At 51.1% G+C, this 19,115-nt stretch overlaps 1 protein-coding gene across 6 annotated transcripts in view; it reads left to right on the forward strand.

Annotated features, from left to right (window-relative positions):
- Positions 1-19,115, forward strand: part of SIPA1L3 (signal induced proliferation associated 1 like 3) — a 291,228-nt gene that overhangs the window by 240,250 nt on the left and 31,863 nt on the right. For 5 of the 6 annotated variants that reach the window (XM_064293579.1, XM_064293577.1, XM_064293576.1 and 2 more), the window contains one exon: positions 13,636-13,857. The exons of the other annotated variant lie outside the window; for it this stretch is intronic. In XM_064293579.1, coding sequence (XP_064149649.1) covers positions 13,636-13,857 — 222 coding nt within the window. The remainder of the gene's footprint in view (positions 1-13,635; positions 13,858-19,115) is intronic. 6 annotated transcript variants of the gene reach the window in all.

A 19,115-nucleotide genomic window follows, 5' to 3' on the forward strand; every position in this document is an offset into this window, starting at 1 on the left:
CCTGGAGCTGGGTGTCAGGAGGTGAGGAGACAAGGAGGCTGGGCCTTTATGCCTTCTATCCATCAGTCATTGCACCAGACAGGCTTAGGAAGGTGTGTGACTCTGCCAGGTAGTTTTCTTGCTGACAGCTGATGGCCCCGGCAGTCCTTGCAGCTGGGGGAGTAAGTCCTCCCTGAAGGGGCATCTGGGTGGCGTAGGACACGGTCCACCACCAAGAGCATCTGACCCTGCTAGAAGTGGGTGGCAGGGCTGGGAGAGGGAGGCGTCAGGGCTTGCAGGAAAAAGCTGGCGTTGAGTGGGCGAGAGGTCTCGGCAGGGTGGCCTCTCCTGTGTGCACAGGCCTGTGGGTGAGCCTGACTGCGCCGTGGGGCTTCCAGGTCCTTGACAGGAAGGCAGTGCCGCCGGGGCGTGGGTGTGGCTGGGGAGGGGGTGGGTATAAAACCCGCCTGTGTCTGAGGGGAGGAGTTGCTGAGCCCAGAAAGGAAGAGAATAGAATGAGAGGCGGCCTGCGGTTGGGGGCACTAATTTGCATGCAGACAATTGATGCTAATTGCAGATCATTCTTATCTACTCATTAAAGCTGCTTCCTGAAGTTTTCTCCTAGGCAACCAGGCTTCAGTGTGGAACCCCATCTCCAAAAATGGGGTGCGCAGGGTGCTTTGGGTGTTGCTGGGAGGAAAACGGTTCATTCTGAGTAGATGTGTATTTGCTTTAGTGTCAAGATAAAGCGTTAGCAGCCCATCCCCTGATTTAGAGGTATTACTGCCTTGAGCAAGTTAAGGAACAAGAAGTGAGTTCATTCGAAGAAATGTACTGGCAGTGGGTAAGCTTGCAGAGGCTGGAGGCGTCCCGTGGCCTGGCTGCATGGCCTTGGGCATGTGACTGCTCCTCTCCGGGCCTCAGTCCCCTCCTCTGTGAAATGGCTGCATGGCCTTGGACGTGTGACTGCTCTCTCCGGGCCTCAGTCCCCTCCTCTGTGAAATGGCTACATGGCCTTGGGCGTGTGACTGCTCCTTTCCGGGCTGAGTCCCCTCCTCTGTGAAATGGCTGCATCGCCTTGGGCGTGTGACTGCTCCTCTCCGGGCCTCAGTCCCCTCGTCTGTGAAATGGCTGCATGGCCTTGGGCGTGTGACTGCTCCTTTCTGGGCCTCAGTCCCCTCATCTGTGAAATGGCTGCCTAGCCTTGGGCGTGTGACTGCTCCTCTCTGGGCCTCAGTCCCCTCGTCTGTGAAATGGAGGATAAATAATGTAACTGCCTCGTAGGGACGTGGTGAGGTTAAATGAGCTAATGTTCGCAAAGCCCCTAGAATGCTGCCTGCCAGTGACCCTCAGGCCTGGAGGTCATCAGAATCACTGGGTTGTTTGTGAAAAAGAGGCGTCCCTGCCTCAGACCAAGTAAATCAGAATGTCTCCTGTGGGCCAGGCCCTGTGGTAGGCAGTGCTGTGGACACCATGGTCACTGAGACAGCCTGAGGCCCTGCCCTGTCAGGGCTCAAAGTCCAGTGAGGGAGACAGACCCATTCCCAGACACTGACAGCCCAGATGGGTCAGGGCTGGCACCAAGGAGGCACAGGGCAGAGGGGTCGGAGCCGTCAGAGCCTCGATGGCGGAGGCACAGGGAACTCGGGAGCCCAAAGGAGGGGCCTGACCCGGCTGTGTAAGGGGCCTTCATGGAGAGAGGGGAGGGGTATCTGAGCCGAGACCTGAGTAGAGCCTGGGGAGAGAGGAGTGTTTGAGAGAATACTACGTTCAAGTCCCGGCATCTCACCCACCTCGCCCTTAGACCCTCCTGGATCGTCCAGTTTCCTTAGGCACACATCCCCGAGGCAGTGTGCTCGGTGTGGGACCTGGGCTCCCGGAGCCTGCATGTGCTGTGCCCCCTCAGGCCACCCCTTGCCCAGGATGGCCCAGCCTTCTGCACCTGCTCACCAGTACCTGCTCCCTTGGAACACACTAGAACAACAGTTGTCCAGCACCAGCTCCTCGTGGGCAGACACCTTCGTCTGTCTCGCCATTGTTGGGCAGGCCTAGCCCCAGGTGCTCACTCAGCACCTGCCCTCACCTGTGCTTCCTCAGCACCCTGGGCTGCGGCGCCATGTGTTTACTCACTCAGCACATTCCTTGTGTGCTGGGCCCGCACCGGGGGCTCAGCGAACACCACAGACAGGCCCCGCTGCCGCGGCTCGCGTGTGCCGGGGAGACGGCAAGCACGTGATTACAGACGTAATGAATTAGTTATGCGGGGGGAGCCTGCGGAGGAGACCACTGGGACCTGAGTGGATGTGGTGGAGGGCACGAGGGACACCTGATCTGCCCTGGGGCAGGGATCATTTCCCGGAGGAGGCGTTTCCAACAAGGGTACAAGGAATGGGGAGAGGGATAGGGAGGGGGGCAGGCGATGGAATTCTTGACCTGGGTGCAGTTATACAGACGTTTGCTCGATGAACCAAAGCACCAGCTGCGGGAATTCCCGCTCCTGGCAGCCCCGTGTGTGTCAGGGTAGAACTGTGCTCCATAGGGTTCTCTGTGGCTGATTTTTTGGATGTAAACCGCCAAGCCTTTCTTCCGAGGCACCTCTGGGTGGTTAGCAGCCGAGCATGTTAACCATTTGCACTATCCAGGGATTCCCATTTGTGTGTAACTATTTCTTAAGCTACGCATACATGTTTTGTACACGTTGCTGTACATGGGGTGTTTTACAATTTTAACAAAAGGGGAGAGATGGCGTGGAGAGTGCATACCTGTCAGAGGAAGTAGTGGGTGCAGAGGCATTGAGGTGAGGAGGAGGGTACCCATCTTGTCACTGAGCACAGGCCCCTGGGCTCAGGTGTAGAGAACGAGGGGCAGCTGGTGGGAGGTTGGGGAGGTCAGCAGAAGCAAGACCATACAGGGCTCTCCAGTACCCTGTATGAGGTTGGGGTTGAGCCCAAAAATGGGGACCAGCAATGAAGTTTCAGCAGGAAAGGTGATGCAGCCCGATGTGTGCTTTTGAAAGATGGTGCTGGGTGCTGGGTGCAGGGTGGTGAGACTGGAGGCGAAATCTCAGGGAGGGGGCTGAGGCTGAGATCTGAGTGAGAAGGGGTGGGGGGCCCTGGACTGGAGGACAGAGCAACTGTGGCTGTGTCAGCAGGGAGCGTTCCAGAACGGAGATGGTGGGTCTAGCCACAAAACCGTTTAAGACTGCTAAGCGTCTAGAGAGCCCTGGTGATGCAGTGGTTAGCGCTTGGCTGCTAACAGCAAGTTTGGCAGTTCGAGCACACTAGCCACTCCTCAGGAGAAGGATGTGGCAGTCTGCATCTGTAAAAACTTAAAAAACCAAACGCATTGCCGTCAAGGTGATTCTGACTCACAGCAACCCTACAGAACAGAGTAGAACTGCCTCATATGATTTCCAAAGAGCAGCTGGTGGATTTGAACTGTTGACCTTTTGGTTAGCAGCTGAGCTCTTTCCGCTGAACCACCACAGCTCCAGAAGGTCTCTCAGAGGAGGTGATGTTTTGAAAGAAGCAAGGGAGTGAGCCACATGGGTGGTGGTCCTGAAGGAGGAAACAGCTAATGTGAAGACCCTACAGGGCAGTTCTCTGTTGTGTAGGGTCACTGTGAGTTGAAATCGACCGTCTAGAGGCTGCAGCAGATGGGGGGAGCATTTGAGATTCCTTGGAGAGGAGAAGGGTAGGATGAGCTAGACAGCTCAGAGGAGAATGTTGCACTCACCAACCCCACTGTTGTGCTCACCGACCCCACACAGCACCCACGTGTGCCAGGTGTGTCCCACACACTGCGCCACAGCAGGGAACAAAGTAAGGCCCCTCCCTCCGGGAGCCGACATGCTGCTGCAAAGAGGGCAAGAGACAGACAGCTGAACAACCATGTTGCATGCCAGTGGCGCCAAGTGCAGTGGAGAAAAACGAAGCTGCGAGGGAGAGGGCAGAGGGTAAGCCGAGTCCTAGAGGGCCTCTCAGAGGAGGTGATAATTTGAAAGAAGCTAGAGAGGAAGTGAGCCAGGTAGACAGTGTTCCTAAGGGAGAAAAGAGCTAATGTAAAGACCCTGAGGCTGAACTTGTTTGACCTGCTCTGGGAGTGGGAAGGTGGCCTGAGAGGTTGGAGCAGACCAGGCAGAGGAGACAGTGGCAAGAGGTCGGACTGGCAAGGCAGGTGGTAGAAGGTCCTGGCGGCCTGACTGACTGTGGTCAGGTGCTGGGAGCTATGGGAAGCCATGTTTTTAAGAATCACTCTGGGCTGCTCTGGGGAAAATTAACTAAGGGAGGTAGGGGAGTGGAGGGCAGAATGCCAGGGCTGCCAGGAAGGGATGGGCCTCGCCATGCCCAAACAGGAGGCCCCTGCCCACGGCCTTCCCTGGGCTCTGGGCCTTGCCGTGGAAGCCGCTGCAGCCTTTAAGAGCATGTGCCCCTAGTGACTTCGCAGATACTCCCCCAGACGTTCGTCATGGGAGCCTGGCTGCCAGCTACACTGCCAGGCGCCAGTGCCTGCTGTGGGCACCACAGTGGGCTATGCTCCCGGGCTGGCAGCCACCTGGCCCCCCGCCCTCCCCTGAGGCAGCACACACTCAGGCCTGCAGCTTCCAGAGCAATCTGTCAGAGCTGTTACAGGGAGATCAGGGCGCCACGTGGAGGAGCTGCCTGGCGCTGACACAGCCAGGCATTCCCAGGTGAGCTGGAAGCACGTGGCATCGCTTCTCTGCAAGTCACCGGGATTCCCTTCTGGGGACACATCCCTGAAAGGTAATCTGGGGACCTTGGGATCAGCTGGGGCCCACCCTGCCTATGGGAAACGTCCTTGAATCAGTGAGTAGGTTGGGGTCGCACATTACAGACCTCCTCAGAAAGTCACAGTCAGCTTGAAAAGAGGAGCCCAGGCTGCCCCTGAAACACAGGAAGGTGGGAGCCACTAATGTCTGCAGGAAGAGGGAATGGTGCGGAAGCCCTGGGTGGCTGTGCCTGTGGCGTGTTTGAGGAAACTCTCCCATGTGGCTGGAGCAGAGAGGGAGAGCTGGAGGAGCTGAGGGCAGAGGGGATGGGGCAGATCACTTGGGGCCTAGTGGGCCACGGTGCGGGTTTTCCCATTTGCCCTGACTGAGATGGAGCAGGGGAGGGACGTGACCTGACTCGAGTGATCGAAGGCTGCCTCTGCTGCTTGTGGAAACAGACTGAGGGCCGGGGGGCAAAGGTCATGAGCCCAGGCAGAGGTGGTGAGCAGGGCTTGAGTTCTGGCTCTGTTTTGAACCATGAACCCACCCCCGTATTCCCTCTGCATCGCCCTCTGAGGACCCACAGCTTCTGCTCCTCATTGACTCCCACATTGAGCCAGTGTTTCCAGCCACTCCCAGGCACTGATTCAACTCTCACGCCCGGTCCCAGACAAGGGACAGAGGACGAGGTTGGTCAGCAGGTCAGGCCAGGTGAGGACGGTCCATCCGGAGCTGGCCTTGGAGTTGACGGGTGAGCGGTGTAATTGCCCACATCACAGGCCTACCACTTACCACTGTGGGATCTTCGTCAGGCTCGGTTCTTTGAGGCTTCATTTCCTCGTCTGTAAAATGGGGGTAGTAGTAGAATCTACAGTTGTGAGGATGAGCCAAGATCATGCATTTAAAGTGCTTAGCACAGGGCCTGAGATGTAGCTGGGGTCCAAAAACACCGGCAGCTGTTGTGTTTTGTTTTTATTTGTTATGTATTTATTATTACTGTTGTTGTTACAGTCAGCACAGGGTGGTGGTTAAATCGTCTTGTCTTAAGGCAGACCACCTAGAACCCTGGTTCTACCCCGTCTCAGTCATCTAGCGCTGCTGTAACAGAAGTACCACAGGTGGACGGCTTTGACAGACACAGTCATCTAGCGCCGCTGTAACAGAAGTACCACAGGTGGACGGCTTTAACAAACACAGTCATCTAGCGCTGCTGTAACAGAAGTACCACAGGTGGACGGCTTTGACAGACACAGTCATCTAGCGCCGCTGTAACAGAAGTACCACAGGTGGACGGCTTTAACAAACACAGTCATCTAGCGCTGCTGTAACAAAGTACCACAGGTGGACGGCTTTGACAAACACAGTCGTCCAGCGCTGCTGTAACAAAGTACCACAGGTGGACGGCTTTGACAAACACAGTCGTCTAGCACCGCTGTAACAGAAGTACCACAGGTGGACGGCTTTGACAAACACAGTCATCTAGCGCCGCTGTAACAGAAGTACCACAGGTGGATGGCTTTAACAAACACAGTCATCTAGCGCTGCTGTAACAGAAGTACCACAGGTGGACGGCTTTAACACAATCGTCTAGCGCTGCTGTAACAAAGTACCTCAGGTGGACGGCTTTAACAAACAGCAGTTTGTTTTCTCCCTGTTGAGGGGGCTAGAAGTCCGAATTCAAGGTGCCAGCTCCAGGGGAAGGTTTTCCCTTTCTGTCAGCTCTGGGGGAAGGTCCTCATCATCAGTCTTCCTCTGGTCTAGGAGCTTCTTAGCACAGGGCTCCAGGTCCAAAGGATGTGCTCCACTCCTGGCTCTTCTTTCTTGGCAGTAGGAGGTCCCTTTCTCTCTGCTCGATTCTCTTCTATCTCAAAAGAGATTGACTCAAGATACAACCTAATCCTGTAGATTGCGTCCTGCCTCATTAACATAACTTTTTCTAATCTTGCCTCATTAACTTCATCCAAAAAACCCATTGTCGTTGAGTCAGTTCTGACTCATAGCAACCCTACTGGACAGAGTAGAACTGCCCCATAGGGTTTCTAAGGAGCAGCTGGTGGATTCAAACTGATGAGTTTTTGGTTAGCAGCCGAACATTTAACCACTGCGCCACCAGGGCTCTATTAACATCATAGAGGTTAGGGTTTACGACACAGAGGTAATCACGTCAGATCACAAAATAGAGGACAACCACAATATGGGGAATCATGGCCTAGCCAAGTTGACACATTTAGGGGACATAATTCAATCCATAACAACCCTGTACCAGCTCCATGATTTGAACCAAGTTATTTATTTTCCCTGAGCCTCAGTTTACCTCCCTGAAACACAGGGATGACGGTAGTCGCTGCCCTGAGGGGCTGCTGGGGCAGTTAAATGAGGTGAGGCGTGTAAGACACTCAGAACAGGGCCTGGCCATGCGCACGGGCTCAGTGCCCTCAGCAGTGCCCCTGCCCTGCACCCCCACTGCCCTCCCTCCCTTTGTGCCTGTCACCCCATACCGCCCAGCAGGCCCTGTCAGTAAATGCCAGGCTCAGTGGACCAAAAGCATGATGCGCACTCGTAAAACTGGAGCAATTTCTCCATCTGGCCTATAGCTTTTATTGTTTTATTTAAGCCTCAGGACCTTTCTTCCAACAAAATCTTAAATGCTCCCTTCAGACGTAAGACAGTTAAGCACAAAGACTCTCTGGTCCAAGGTGAGGGTGGGGAGCACAACAGGACACACAGGGTTCTGCCTGAGCCCAGGCCCTCAGCCCCTGCGCCCCCCACCTCCCCTTGTAGCCGTGGGCCTGTGCCGAGCACGTTGGAATGTGCTGTCACGAGGCAGGCACTGTTGTTGCACCCTTCCCCAATGAGAGAACGCTCCCTGAGGGAAGGGGCTCCCCTAAGACTTCAGTGTGTAGACTGTGGAGCTGGGATTGGAACCGGGCCAGGTGAGCAACAAAGCCTGGCAGAGCTGCCACACTCTGCCACCTCGTTCTTCATGTCGAAAAACTGAGGCTTGGGAAGGGCTCGTGGCCATGCTGGTGCTTGAGAGAGAGAGTGTGTTCACTCTGTGTTGAGGTCAGAACTCCACCCTGTGTGGCACAACTGGCACGGTTCACAAGCCATGGGTGCGGGGCAGGGTGCTTTCCTCAGAGAGCTGGGTCAAGATGTACAGCATATTCAACCCACCAAACCAAACCCACTGCCGTCGAGTCGATTCCAGCTCACAGCGACCCTATAGAACAGTATAACTGCCCCATAGAGTTTACAAGGAGCGCCTGGTGGATTCAAACTGCTGACCTCTTAGTTAATAGCCGTAGCACTTAACCACTAAGCAGGGTTTCCCAGCATATTCAGGGGAATAGTTATTTGTTGAGGCCCGACTGGGCATAAGAACCATCTTGAGTACCCAAAAAAAAAAAAAAACCAAATCCATTGCCATCGAGTCGATTCAGAGTCATAGCGACCCTATAGGACAGCGTAGAACTGTGCCATAGGGTTTCCAAGGAGTGGCTGATGGATTCTAATTAGCCGACCTTTTGGTTAGCAGGGGAGCTCTTAACCATGGTGCTGCCAGGGCTGCGCCCTTGAGAACAGCCTGGGGGAAATTCCTGAGGGTATGGAGCTTGAAGGCAGGGACAGTCACGGGAATGTCTTTGACTGCAAGTAACAGAAAATCCCAGCTCGACTGAAGGAAACCTATTATCTCATATAAGAAGTCCCCTCCTAAACAAAAAAGATCTCCCAAGTAGAGAGGGCTCCAGGGCTAGTTATCGACTCAGGGACCCAGGAAGCCCCCCAATAGGCCATCCCCACACACACCCCTGACTTCTCACTATCCAGAAATGGGTCACAAGCCCACCTTCCTTTCCCCACCCGCATCCCCCCCCCACCCAAATCATCTCTTGTGTTTCTTCAGCTCACCAAAGTTAAATATGCCTGTTGATGAGGCACAGAAATACGTACAGTAGAAAGTGCAAGTTAGGTTTAAAATCCCTTATGGTATGTTCATTGCGTGGCCTCTGCAGCCATTGAAGAGAGAGATGCAGCCTCGTATGTACTGATGTGGGGAGGTGGCCAGGACAGTGTTGTTCTGTGTAAAAGCCGGGTGCAGAACAGGCTTCTGGTATGCCATCAAAAAAGACAGACAATGAGGACGTACACTCGTTCTCACACAGTCTGCTGATTTATCCCCCCCGCCCCCCCGCCTTGATAATGGTAAGGGATCACTGAATTGATTTCATGACCTACAGTTGGAAAAACGAGATGGATTGACACAGTGGCTGCAACGATGGGCTGAAGCATAACAACGACCGTGAGGATGGTGCGGAACCGGACAGTGTTTCTGTTCTGTTGTGCACAGGGTGTGTGCACAGATTTTCTGTTGAAGAAAGAGTGAACTGTGGTTGCCTCCAGGAGGAAGACGGAGGTGTCCGGTGGCCTGTGTCCACTTCTGGTTTAATTAGAACTTACCCTGTGCCTGTCCTCCCATCGTTACTACCTCCACAGATAATCAGTTAGTGCACACCCCTCCAGAGACTTTTCTCCAAGCCCGTTCCAGCCCAGCTCTTTCAGGCATTCTGGCCATTATCCAAAACAGGAAAAGCGTTTGACATCGCAACCCAGCATGGACATCTGTAATTAAGTTTCACAAAACTAATTACCCCTTCCTCACGTGGTGGACACTAACATGTTTATTCTAGTCTGCTCATTTATCCCCCCGCTCCCCCCCCCCGCCCCGATAATGGTAAGGGATCACTGAATTGATTTCATGACCTACAGCTGGAAAAACAAGATGGATTGACACAGTGGCTGCAACGATGGGGACAGAAGCATAACGATGACCATGAGGATGGCGCGGGACTGGACAGTGTTTTTGTTCTGTTGTACATAGGTCGCTATGAGTCAGAACCGACCCAACGGCACCTGACAACAACATGTACATATACATAAAACCGAAACCAAGCCCATTGCCTTCCAGTCAATTCCAACTCATAGCAACCCTATAGGACAGAGTAGAAGTGCCCCATAGAGTTTCCAAGGAGTGCGTGGTGGATTTGAACTGCTGACCTTTTGGTTAGCAGACGTAGCTCTTCACCACTGTGCCACCAGGGTTTCCATATATACATACACTTTTTTAAAAAAGAAAAAGAGTCATGCTTTACACATTCCTTGTTTTTATTTACCATAGTTGGGATACCTGCTCTCATCCATAAACTGGAATCTACTTCATTCTTTCCATTGGCTGCATAGGTTTTTATGATATAAATAACCAAAACCAAATCTGTTGCCATTGACTTGACTCTAACTCATAGCAACCCTATAGGACAGAGTAGAACTGCCCCATAGGATTTCCATGGAGCGCCTGGTAGATTTGAACTGCCAACCTTTTGGTTAGCAGCTGTAGCTCTTAACCACTATGCCACCAGTATGCCAGAATCAACCTATAAATCCCCCATTAAAAGGCATGTCCAATGTTTCTTGATTACCAATGGGGCTGCAGTGACCGTCCTGTATGTTCCATACACTTCTGCAGGTTTTTTTGTGGTGTGAATTTCTGAGAGGTCAGGTGTCAGGCTGATCTTACTCATCCTTCCGTCTCAGCGCAGATACCACTGCCTCCTTGGGAAGCCTTCCTTCCAATGTTCGTTCCCAGTGTTACGCGTTCCAGTGGCTCTCTGGACATCCGCCACCAGTGCACAGCCTTTGCCCCGTTAATAGATATAGCTGAGTCGTCGACAGTGTAGATAGTTGGATCTTTTTAAGGGCAGTCCAGTAACCTCTGTCTTTTGACTGGAGTGTTTAAACCATTTATGTTTAATCATCGATATGGCTGGATTTACATTTGCCATTTTGCTATTTGTTTTCCATATGTCTGCTGTCTTTCTTGTTTCTCTGTTCTTCCTTGACTGCCTTCTTCTGTGTTAAATAAATGTTTGCTATTTATATTTGTTTTAAACATTTTTTAAGTATTTTCTGAGTTATTTCATTAATGGTTGCTCTAGGGATTACAATTTGCATCTTAATTTATCACAGTCTAATTCAGATTAATATTAATTTCAATAAAATATAGCAATTTCTCTTTAACTTATTTCCATGGCCTCCTCTCTCCTTTGTATTATTTTTGCTGCATTTATTACAGGTGTGTATGTTGTGAACTCATCAATATAGTATTGTAATTACTGCTTTATACAATGTCATGTCTTTAAGGAAATTGGGAAGAAATAAAAAATAAATCTATGGAGTTTTTTATTTTAACCAGCATACTTAACCATCTTGTGCTTCATTTCTCCTTGTGAACTTAGGTCATCATCTGGAGTGTTTTTTTTTTTTTTTTTCAGCCTGAGGACTTCCTTTATTATTTCCTATAAGGCAGCTCTGCCGGCAGTGTACTCTTTCAGCCTTTGTTTATCTAGTGATAACTTTATTTTACCTCCATTTTCCAACAGTAGCTTTGCTGGGTGGAGAATTCTTGGTTGACAGTTCTTTCAGCACTTTGAAAATGTAGTCCTAGCACCTTCTGGCCTCCGTGGTTCCAGCTGAGAAGTCAGCCGTTAATATACTGATGCTCCTCTATACCTGACGAACCTTGCCTCTTACAGCTGTCAAAACATGTATCTTAGTGTTTGCCTTTCAGCTGATTGCCTAGGCGTGGATCTCTGTGTATTTATCCTACTTGGGGTTTGTTAAGCTTCCTGGATGTGTGGGTTAATGTTTCTCATCAGATGTGGGAAGTTATCAGACATGAACCCTTGAAATGTTTCTTTTGCCCCTCTCTCCCCTCTCCTTCTGAAATGTTCCTCGCCCGTGTGTTAGTACTCCTGATGCTGAACCAAAGGCCTTTGAGGTTCCATTCTCTTTTCTTCAATGTTTTTTTCTCTGTGTTCTTCAGATTGTATCATTTCTGTTCATCTGTCTTCAAGTTCACTGCCTCTTCACTCTTGAATCTGCTTTTGAACACATCTAGTGAATTTTTTCATTTAAGTTATATTTTTCAACTATAGAATTTCATTTCTATTATCATTTCTCTTTCTTGACATCTCTTTGTTGATTCATTATTGTCATATTTTCTTTGTAAAATTTTTTTTATTTAGTTCTTTGAGCATTTTCAATAGCTGCTTTGAATTTTGTTTGATAAATCCAACATCTCTGGTAACACTCAGCCAGTGTGTCGTCTGCTTATTTTTTCTGAATATGAATTATACTTTCTTGCTTCTTTGTCTCTTTAGTTGTAAAAACTGGACATGTCAGAGAATGTATTGTAGCAACTCCGGATTCTAATTGCTTTCCCCCTGAAGCTTGTTACTGTTGCTGTTTTGTAGTATTTGTTTGTTCAGGCTAAATCTATGAAACCTGTCCTCTGCAGTGCGTACGTGCTGATGTCTCTTCTTGGTTTATTACGATGATTGTTGTTTTTAAGACTGGCTTCCTAGGGGTTACCCTTTGTCTGTGTAGGTTAGAGGTCAACTAGTGATTGCACAGAGGTTATGCTCAGCCACCTGGAGCTAATAAGGCTCCTGTTCTCTGTGGGTGGATATGTATGGGTAGTAAAGGCATGCGTTCAATACTGAGGCCATTTTCAAGTCTGCCCCAGCTTTTACTTTCCATTGCACCATTTTGAGTCTCCTGTGCATAGCCTCAGGGTCAGCCAGGAGCATGTGGCTGCCTTGGGCCCTCTGTGGTTTTAGCTGTATGTGAGTATGCTTCTCCCAGTCACAACTGCAACCTCAGGCTGGGAGAGCCATTGTCCCTCCCTTGTTGCCGGCCTCCCAGATTGCCTTCCACCAACAGAGCCACTGGGCATGGGCAGGACCCGCTGCCCAGTGCAGTGAGCCCCCTTCAACTGTGGCAGAGAAGCTCCTGCTTCCTATGGGCTATCCCAGCTCTGGCAGAGTGTCCTCATTCAGTGGACTGGGTGGGGGGTTCAGAGAGCTCAGCCCCAACACCACAGATTCCCATTGTTTTTACCCAAACCCCAGCAATTTTCAAGCATGAGTGTTTCTCTGATTTTTTAATATGTTTGGTCTGTTTCCAGACTGCCAGAGTGGTTGTTTTTGTCAATTTTGTTCTTTTAGGTGAGAGGACTTGTTGATCTCATTCAGCCCTAGTACGAAGTCCCACCTCTTAGTATTGTTAAACTGACCTTCAAAAAAGGATACACTAATAACTTATACTCCAAGGGCATTAATTTTCTCACTGGCTACCCCTTACTTGAAATGGAATTGTAATTTCATTAAAAACTTTAAAAATTTTGATTTGCCTCAGCAGGGTAAGCATTTGGGTCCCCAAGAGTTGGGTCCTAGTTGATGGAACGAGGTTCACTGAAGCATTGAGTCAGCAGGAATTCAGCACTTGGGATATGGAACAGTGGTTTTTATTAGATCAGCTGGAATGGTGTACGTTGTAGTAGGTGCTCAAAAAATATTTGATGTGTGAATAGGTTACGTGGCATAACATCGTCTTAAGTTCCAAGAAATCACAAATTTCGGGACAGTGTGTTAGTATGATCCCAGTTATGTGAAAACATAACTCTCTCATCCTCTGAAAAAAGGTCCTTTTTCTCTAATTGTGCACACACATATGGTTCTAATGTATAGGAAAAGGTTAAATATAACCCATGGTTACCTGGAGAGAGAGTTGGGCGGGACCCCCACTTTCACCTGTGTAGGCTTGCTCCAGAGAAGGGAACCCTGGGGGTGTGTCCACAGAGGAATGGGATGTCCTAGCCGGGAATTTCCAGGGGGAGGTTGCAGCCATGCAGGTGGCTTCACGTTTTCTCTGTATATACCTTTATATTGTTGGGATTTTTCACGGCAATAATGTGTTCGTGTGTCACGTGTATAATGAACTTTTTTTGTCTCCCAAGAGTAAATTTAAACAGGTCAGGTTCGCCAAACATGGAATGGGCTTGATTTTTTATTTCCTTCATTTTTGCTTTGCAGCGACATGGGCTCAAGGGCTGGCTACCCCGCTCAGGTTTACAAAACTGCCAGCGCAGAGACTCCTCGGCCCTCCCAGCTGGCCCAGGCCAGCCCCTTCCAGCTGTCTGCCTCTGTCCCCAAGTCCTTCTTCTCCAAGCAGCCTGTGCGCAATAAGCACCCCGCAGGGTGGAAGAGAACTGACGAGCCCCCACCACGGCCACTTGCCTTCACTGACCCAAAGAAGTAAGTGCCTGGTCGCCCAGCGAGTTGCCTGCCAGAGCCAACCTGGGCATCCCTGGGACAGGGAAGAGGGTGGTGCCTCACTCCTTCAGCAGCTAAGTCTGTGCCAGCACTGTTCCACACACAAGGGTACAGCTGTGAGCCAGACAGACAAAGACTCCTGCCTTCAGGAAGCTGGCATTCTGGCTGGGAAGACAGACAATAAGTAGGGTAAATAGGAAGAGCAAAAATCAGGTCAGGCGGCATTCAACGCTGTTGGTATCTGGGTGAAGGACATTCCAGGGAAAGAGAATACAGCCACAGAGACCCTGAGGCAGCAGCGTGGTTGGCCTGGGAGAGGAAGGCCAACATGACTGGAACAGTGTGAGCAAGGGGACAGGTGGTAGGACGTGAGGTCAGAGAGGTGGCGGGGGCAGAGCACACAGGGTTGTGTGGGCCGTCTGTGAAGGTTTTGGCAGCTGTTCTAAGGATGGGGAGCAGAAGGGGGACATAATCTAACGGGTGGTGTGCCGGGGTCATAGGGCTGCAGTGCAGAGTTCCACAAACTGAATGGCTTAAAACAACAGAAATGCATTGTCTCACAATGTGCTGGTAGGTTTGTGCCCGCTGAAGGCTCTGAGGGAAGATCCTCCTTGCCTCTTTCTAGCTCTGGCAGTTCCTGGCAGCCCTTGGTGTTACCTGACCTGTAGACACGTCACTCCGGTCTCTGCCTCCGTCGTCACGTGGCCTTCTCCCTGTGTCTCTTCCTGCCTTATAAAGACACCAGTCCTTAGTGGATTGAGGGCCCACCCTGCTCCAGTGTGACCTCCTGTTAACTAATCACATCTGCAGTGACCCCATTGCCAAATAAGGCCACATTCTGAGATTCTAGGAAGGGTGTGAATTTTGAAGGGATACCATTCAACCCAGTACAGGCGTCATCAGCACAAGCCACGAGGCTGGAGAGCTCACCCAGGGAGGAAGTGTGGCTTGAGAAGAGAGTCTTACGCCAGCCAGGAGTCCTGTGCTGGGAGGAGCCAGCAGAGGAGGTGGAGGAGCAGCAGCCAGTGAGGCAGAGGAGTCCTGGGGGATAAGGGCAAGAACCTGGTCAAAGCAGCCAGAAAACCTAGCATAGGATGGAGCCTCACTGAGGTCACTCACAAGGCTCAGGAGAGAAGGGTGGGTCAGGAATTGGAGGCAGTGAGGGACAGCAGCTCATCTGAGGAGCTGTGCCTTAAAAAGAAGGAAAAAGATAGTATGTGGTTAGGAGAATTTGTGTTTTGTTTTTAAGATAGGAAAAGCTAATGTCTAACATTTGTCAGAATCGACTTGACAGCACTGGGGGTTTTTTTTGTTTGTTTGTTTGTTTTTACATTTGTTGAACATTCGTCACATAGCAGGCTCAGCCCTAATTCTTTGACGTGAATGAGTTCACTGAGTCTTCATAGCAGCCCCATGAGGTGGACCCCACGTCAGAGATGAGGGAACTGAGGCTTAGGGTAACATGGGGGTAAGGGATGGCGCTTGGATCCGAGCCCAGGAAGCCTGTGGAAGGCCCCTGCTCGGTGGGGCACCGGGGCTCTGCCCTCCTCCTCCCTGCTCTGTGGGGCACGGGGCTCTGCCCTCATCCTCCCTACTCTTTGTCCCTCTTCTTTCATGACCTGGATAAAGCAGTGGCAGCAGGCTGTTCACAGTCCTAGATGACCCAGAGTGCAGTGGGAAAGAGGTGCAGAATATAGAACCTGGGTCGCCAGGGCTACTGACAGGCAAGTGCGCTGACCTCATACTTAGAACCCACTGTTGGCCAGAGGGGACTTATTTTTTTTAATTTATGTTGTGCTTTAACTGAAAGTTTACAAATCTGGTCAGTCTCTTGTACAAAATCTTATACCCACCTTGCTTTGTACTCCTAGTTGCTCTCCCCCTTATGAGACAGCACACTCTTTCTCTCCATCCTGTGTTTCCTGTGTCCATTCAGCCAGCTTCTGTCCCCCTCTTCCTTCTCATCTCCCCTCTAGACAGGAGATGCCCACATAGTCTCACATGTCTACTGGAGCCAAGAAACTCACTCCCCACCAGTATTATTTTCTATCTTATGGTCCAGTCCAATCCCTGTCTGAAGAGTTGCCTTTGGGAATGGTTCCTATCTTGGGCTAACAGAAGGTCTGGGGACCATTACTTCCAGGGTCCTTCTAGTCTCTGTCAGATCATTAAGTCTGGTCTGTTGAAGAGATTTGGAGGCCTGCATCCCACTGTTCTCCTGCTCCATCAGGGATTCTCTGTTGTGTTCCCTGTCAGGGCAGTCATTAGTCATAGCTGGGCACCATCTAGTTCTTCTGGTCTCAGGCTGATGTAGTCTCTGATTTATGTGGCCCTTCCTGCCTTTCGCGCTCATAATTACCTTGTGTTTTTGGTGTTCCTCATTCTCCTTTGCTCCAGGTGGGTTGAGACCCATGGATGCATCTTAGATGGCTGCTTAGTAGTGTTTAAGACCCAGAGGGGACTTCTGAGGACCAGATTCTGGTCATGTCACTCCCCTGCCTAATACCCCAGCGGCCTCTGACTGCCCCCAGGGAACACTTACCCCACTGTCAACCAGGTTGGTGGTAAAGACTCACATTTACTGAGCACAGAAGGTGTACCACGCATAGCTGCACCACGTGCTTTCCTAAGCACCCCTGGACCCTGCGTGGTCTGCCCATCGCCTCTGCCCTCGCCTCCTCCCACCTCCCCTCGCTTACTGTACCCCAGCCACACTGGCCCCTCACCACTCCCCAAACACGCCAAATGTATGCCTACCTCAGGGCCTTCACGTTGCTCTCTCCCTGCCTAGAATATTCTCCCTCCAGATCTCCTCCTGGCTGGCTCCATGAGGGCTCAGCTCTAGTGCCACCTCCTCAGACAGGCCTCCTATCTCCCCAGCTCCCTGCTGTCATTCGAGTCACTTCACCCTGCTCCACTGTCTGGTTCCCCTTCCGGAAGGCAGATGCCACAAGGGCAGGAGCCTCTGTTCTGGTTACAGAACGGCGCCTGCCTGGCAGACTGGGTTCTCCGTCAATGAATGTACAAGCCGTTACTGTGGTTTTATCCTCACAGCAACCCCAGTAAGTAGATACTGTAAGGCCTGAGCCCCACACAGGCAGGGCCTGCTTGGCGTGTAGAAGAAGCTCAGAGAATACCATATATTACCGGATTTGTGATGACACCCCTTTTCCTAATGATAAGATCCAAAGAGGGCTTTTCATATATTGGCCCAGTGGTTAAGCACTTGGCCGCTAACCAAAAGATCAGCAGTTCGAACCCACCAACTGCTCCACGGGAGAAAGATGTGGCAGTCTGATTCCATAAAGATCGTAGCCTTGGAAACTGTGGGGTTGCTGTGAGTCATAATGAACTCAGCAGCAGTGGGTTGGTTTATACAGGTGTGAAGAGAGGTAAACTATATGAAACATTAGGGGGTGCAACTGACACGGCTTCGTGGTTCCCTGCAGTATTTATTAACTTAGTTACGGGCATGTTCTCTTCAATCACATACATAAAACAATCTATGAATTTAGAATTACTGCTTTTGTCCACCCACCCACCCACCCTCCCCACCCCCCCATTTCATGGAGCTGTCATGTCCTCTCTCTCCCTGTGCATCTCAGAGCTCTGTGTTGGTTGGCATCAGAGGCTCTTTTGGGTCATCTAACCCAGTTTTCCAGAAGACAGCTGCTCCACCCCCAGCTAAATTATTTGAGATAAAACACGTTTTTCTAAAATATGCATACACCGTTGCTGAAGTTTTATCCCGAAGCATAAGAACGCATTTTTATAACTTACCTGTATTTGTCGTACTGTGGTAGCCTGTGTGTGGCTGTGATGCTGGAATCTGTGCCACCGGTATTCAGATACCAGCAGGGTCACCCAGGGTGGGCAGGTTTCAGCTGAGCTTCCAGGCTAAGACAGACTAGGAAGAAGGACCTGGCCGTCTACTTCTGACAGCACCGGACAGTGAAAACCTTATGAATAGCAGTGGGACGTTGTCTGATGTAGTGCTGGAAGATGAGCCCCTCGGGCTGGAGGACACTAGAGTAGAGGGCCAGTGGAAAGGAGGAAGACCCTCAATGAGGGATTGAAACACTGGCTGCAGCAATGGGCTGGAGCCTGGGATCATGAGCATGGCATAGGACTGGACAGTGTTTCATTCTGTTGTACGTCGGATAGCTCTGAGTCGGAACTGACTGCGCAGCACCTAACAGCAACAACTCTGTCAAGAACTGTTGTAAACCCTTTGCTGCCACTGTTAACTCATTTACTCCGTGCTGCGGAGCAGTGAGCTGTCGGTACTTTGCACCTGTTTTCCAGATTGATTCTGGTCAGGGACCTCTGAAGCACCCCAAACCGGCATTGACTGAGGCCGTGTGCTCCCCAGATGATGAGAGTGGCCAGAGCCAGCACCAGGAGCCCTGCGTCTCAGCTAGGCCTTATAGACTTGGCCCCATTTCATCCTCATAGCAGCCCCATGAGACGGATCCTGCTCTTATCCCCATTTCCAGAGGAGGAAACTGAAGCCTGGTCAGGTGAAGTACCTTGCCCAAGGTCACTCAGCTGGGCTTCAAGCCCAGGACGATAACTGAGGGCCCTTCTCCTCACACGAGCAATTCCAAGAGGACTCACTCACATGTTAGGCAATGGCGTTGTCTGAGGAGTCGTTTCTTGGGGAAAATGGTCTCCTCTCATGTTTGGATGCGTGCTCTCTTTGTTGAACAAAAGGTGGCATGAGCTAGCGAAGGACGGAGAATCTCTACGCCGCTGGGACCTCAAGCATCTGGCACGGGAGGCCCCACACGCTTGGCCTTTGCCTCAGGCCTCAGCCTGTGTGGGGGCCAGCCAGGCATCTCTGCTCGCTTTGTCCCAGGAGTCTTAATTCATTGGCCTGTCTTCTCCCAGCCATTGGGGGGCAGAACAGCATAGGGATACGGGTCAGGGGTTGGAATCTCTCTTCAGCTGCACCTCCTTTTTAGCCCCTCAGTGCCTCAGTTTCCCTGTGCTTAAACTAGGATGGTGGTTGCTGTCGAGTCGATTCCAACTCATGGTGACCCCATGTATACAGAATAGAACTGCTCTATAGGGTTTTCAAGGCCGTAACCTTTCGGAAGCAGATCTCCAGGCCTGCCTGCCAAGGCACCGCTGGGTAGGTTTGAACTGCCAACCACTCGGCTCACCCGGAGACTCAGAGTAGGATGAGAGCGCCTACTTCCCAGGTCTGCGGTGAGGATTTACCATGTTAATCCACGCAG

This window comes from Loxodonta africana, chromosome 11 (genome assembly GCF_030014295.1).
Source record: "Loxodonta africana isolate mLoxAfr1 chromosome 11, mLoxAfr1.hap2, whole genome shotgun sequence".
In the NCBI taxonomy this organism is placed as follows: Eukaryota; Metazoa; Chordata; class Mammalia; order Proboscidea; family Elephantidae; genus Loxodonta; species Loxodonta africana.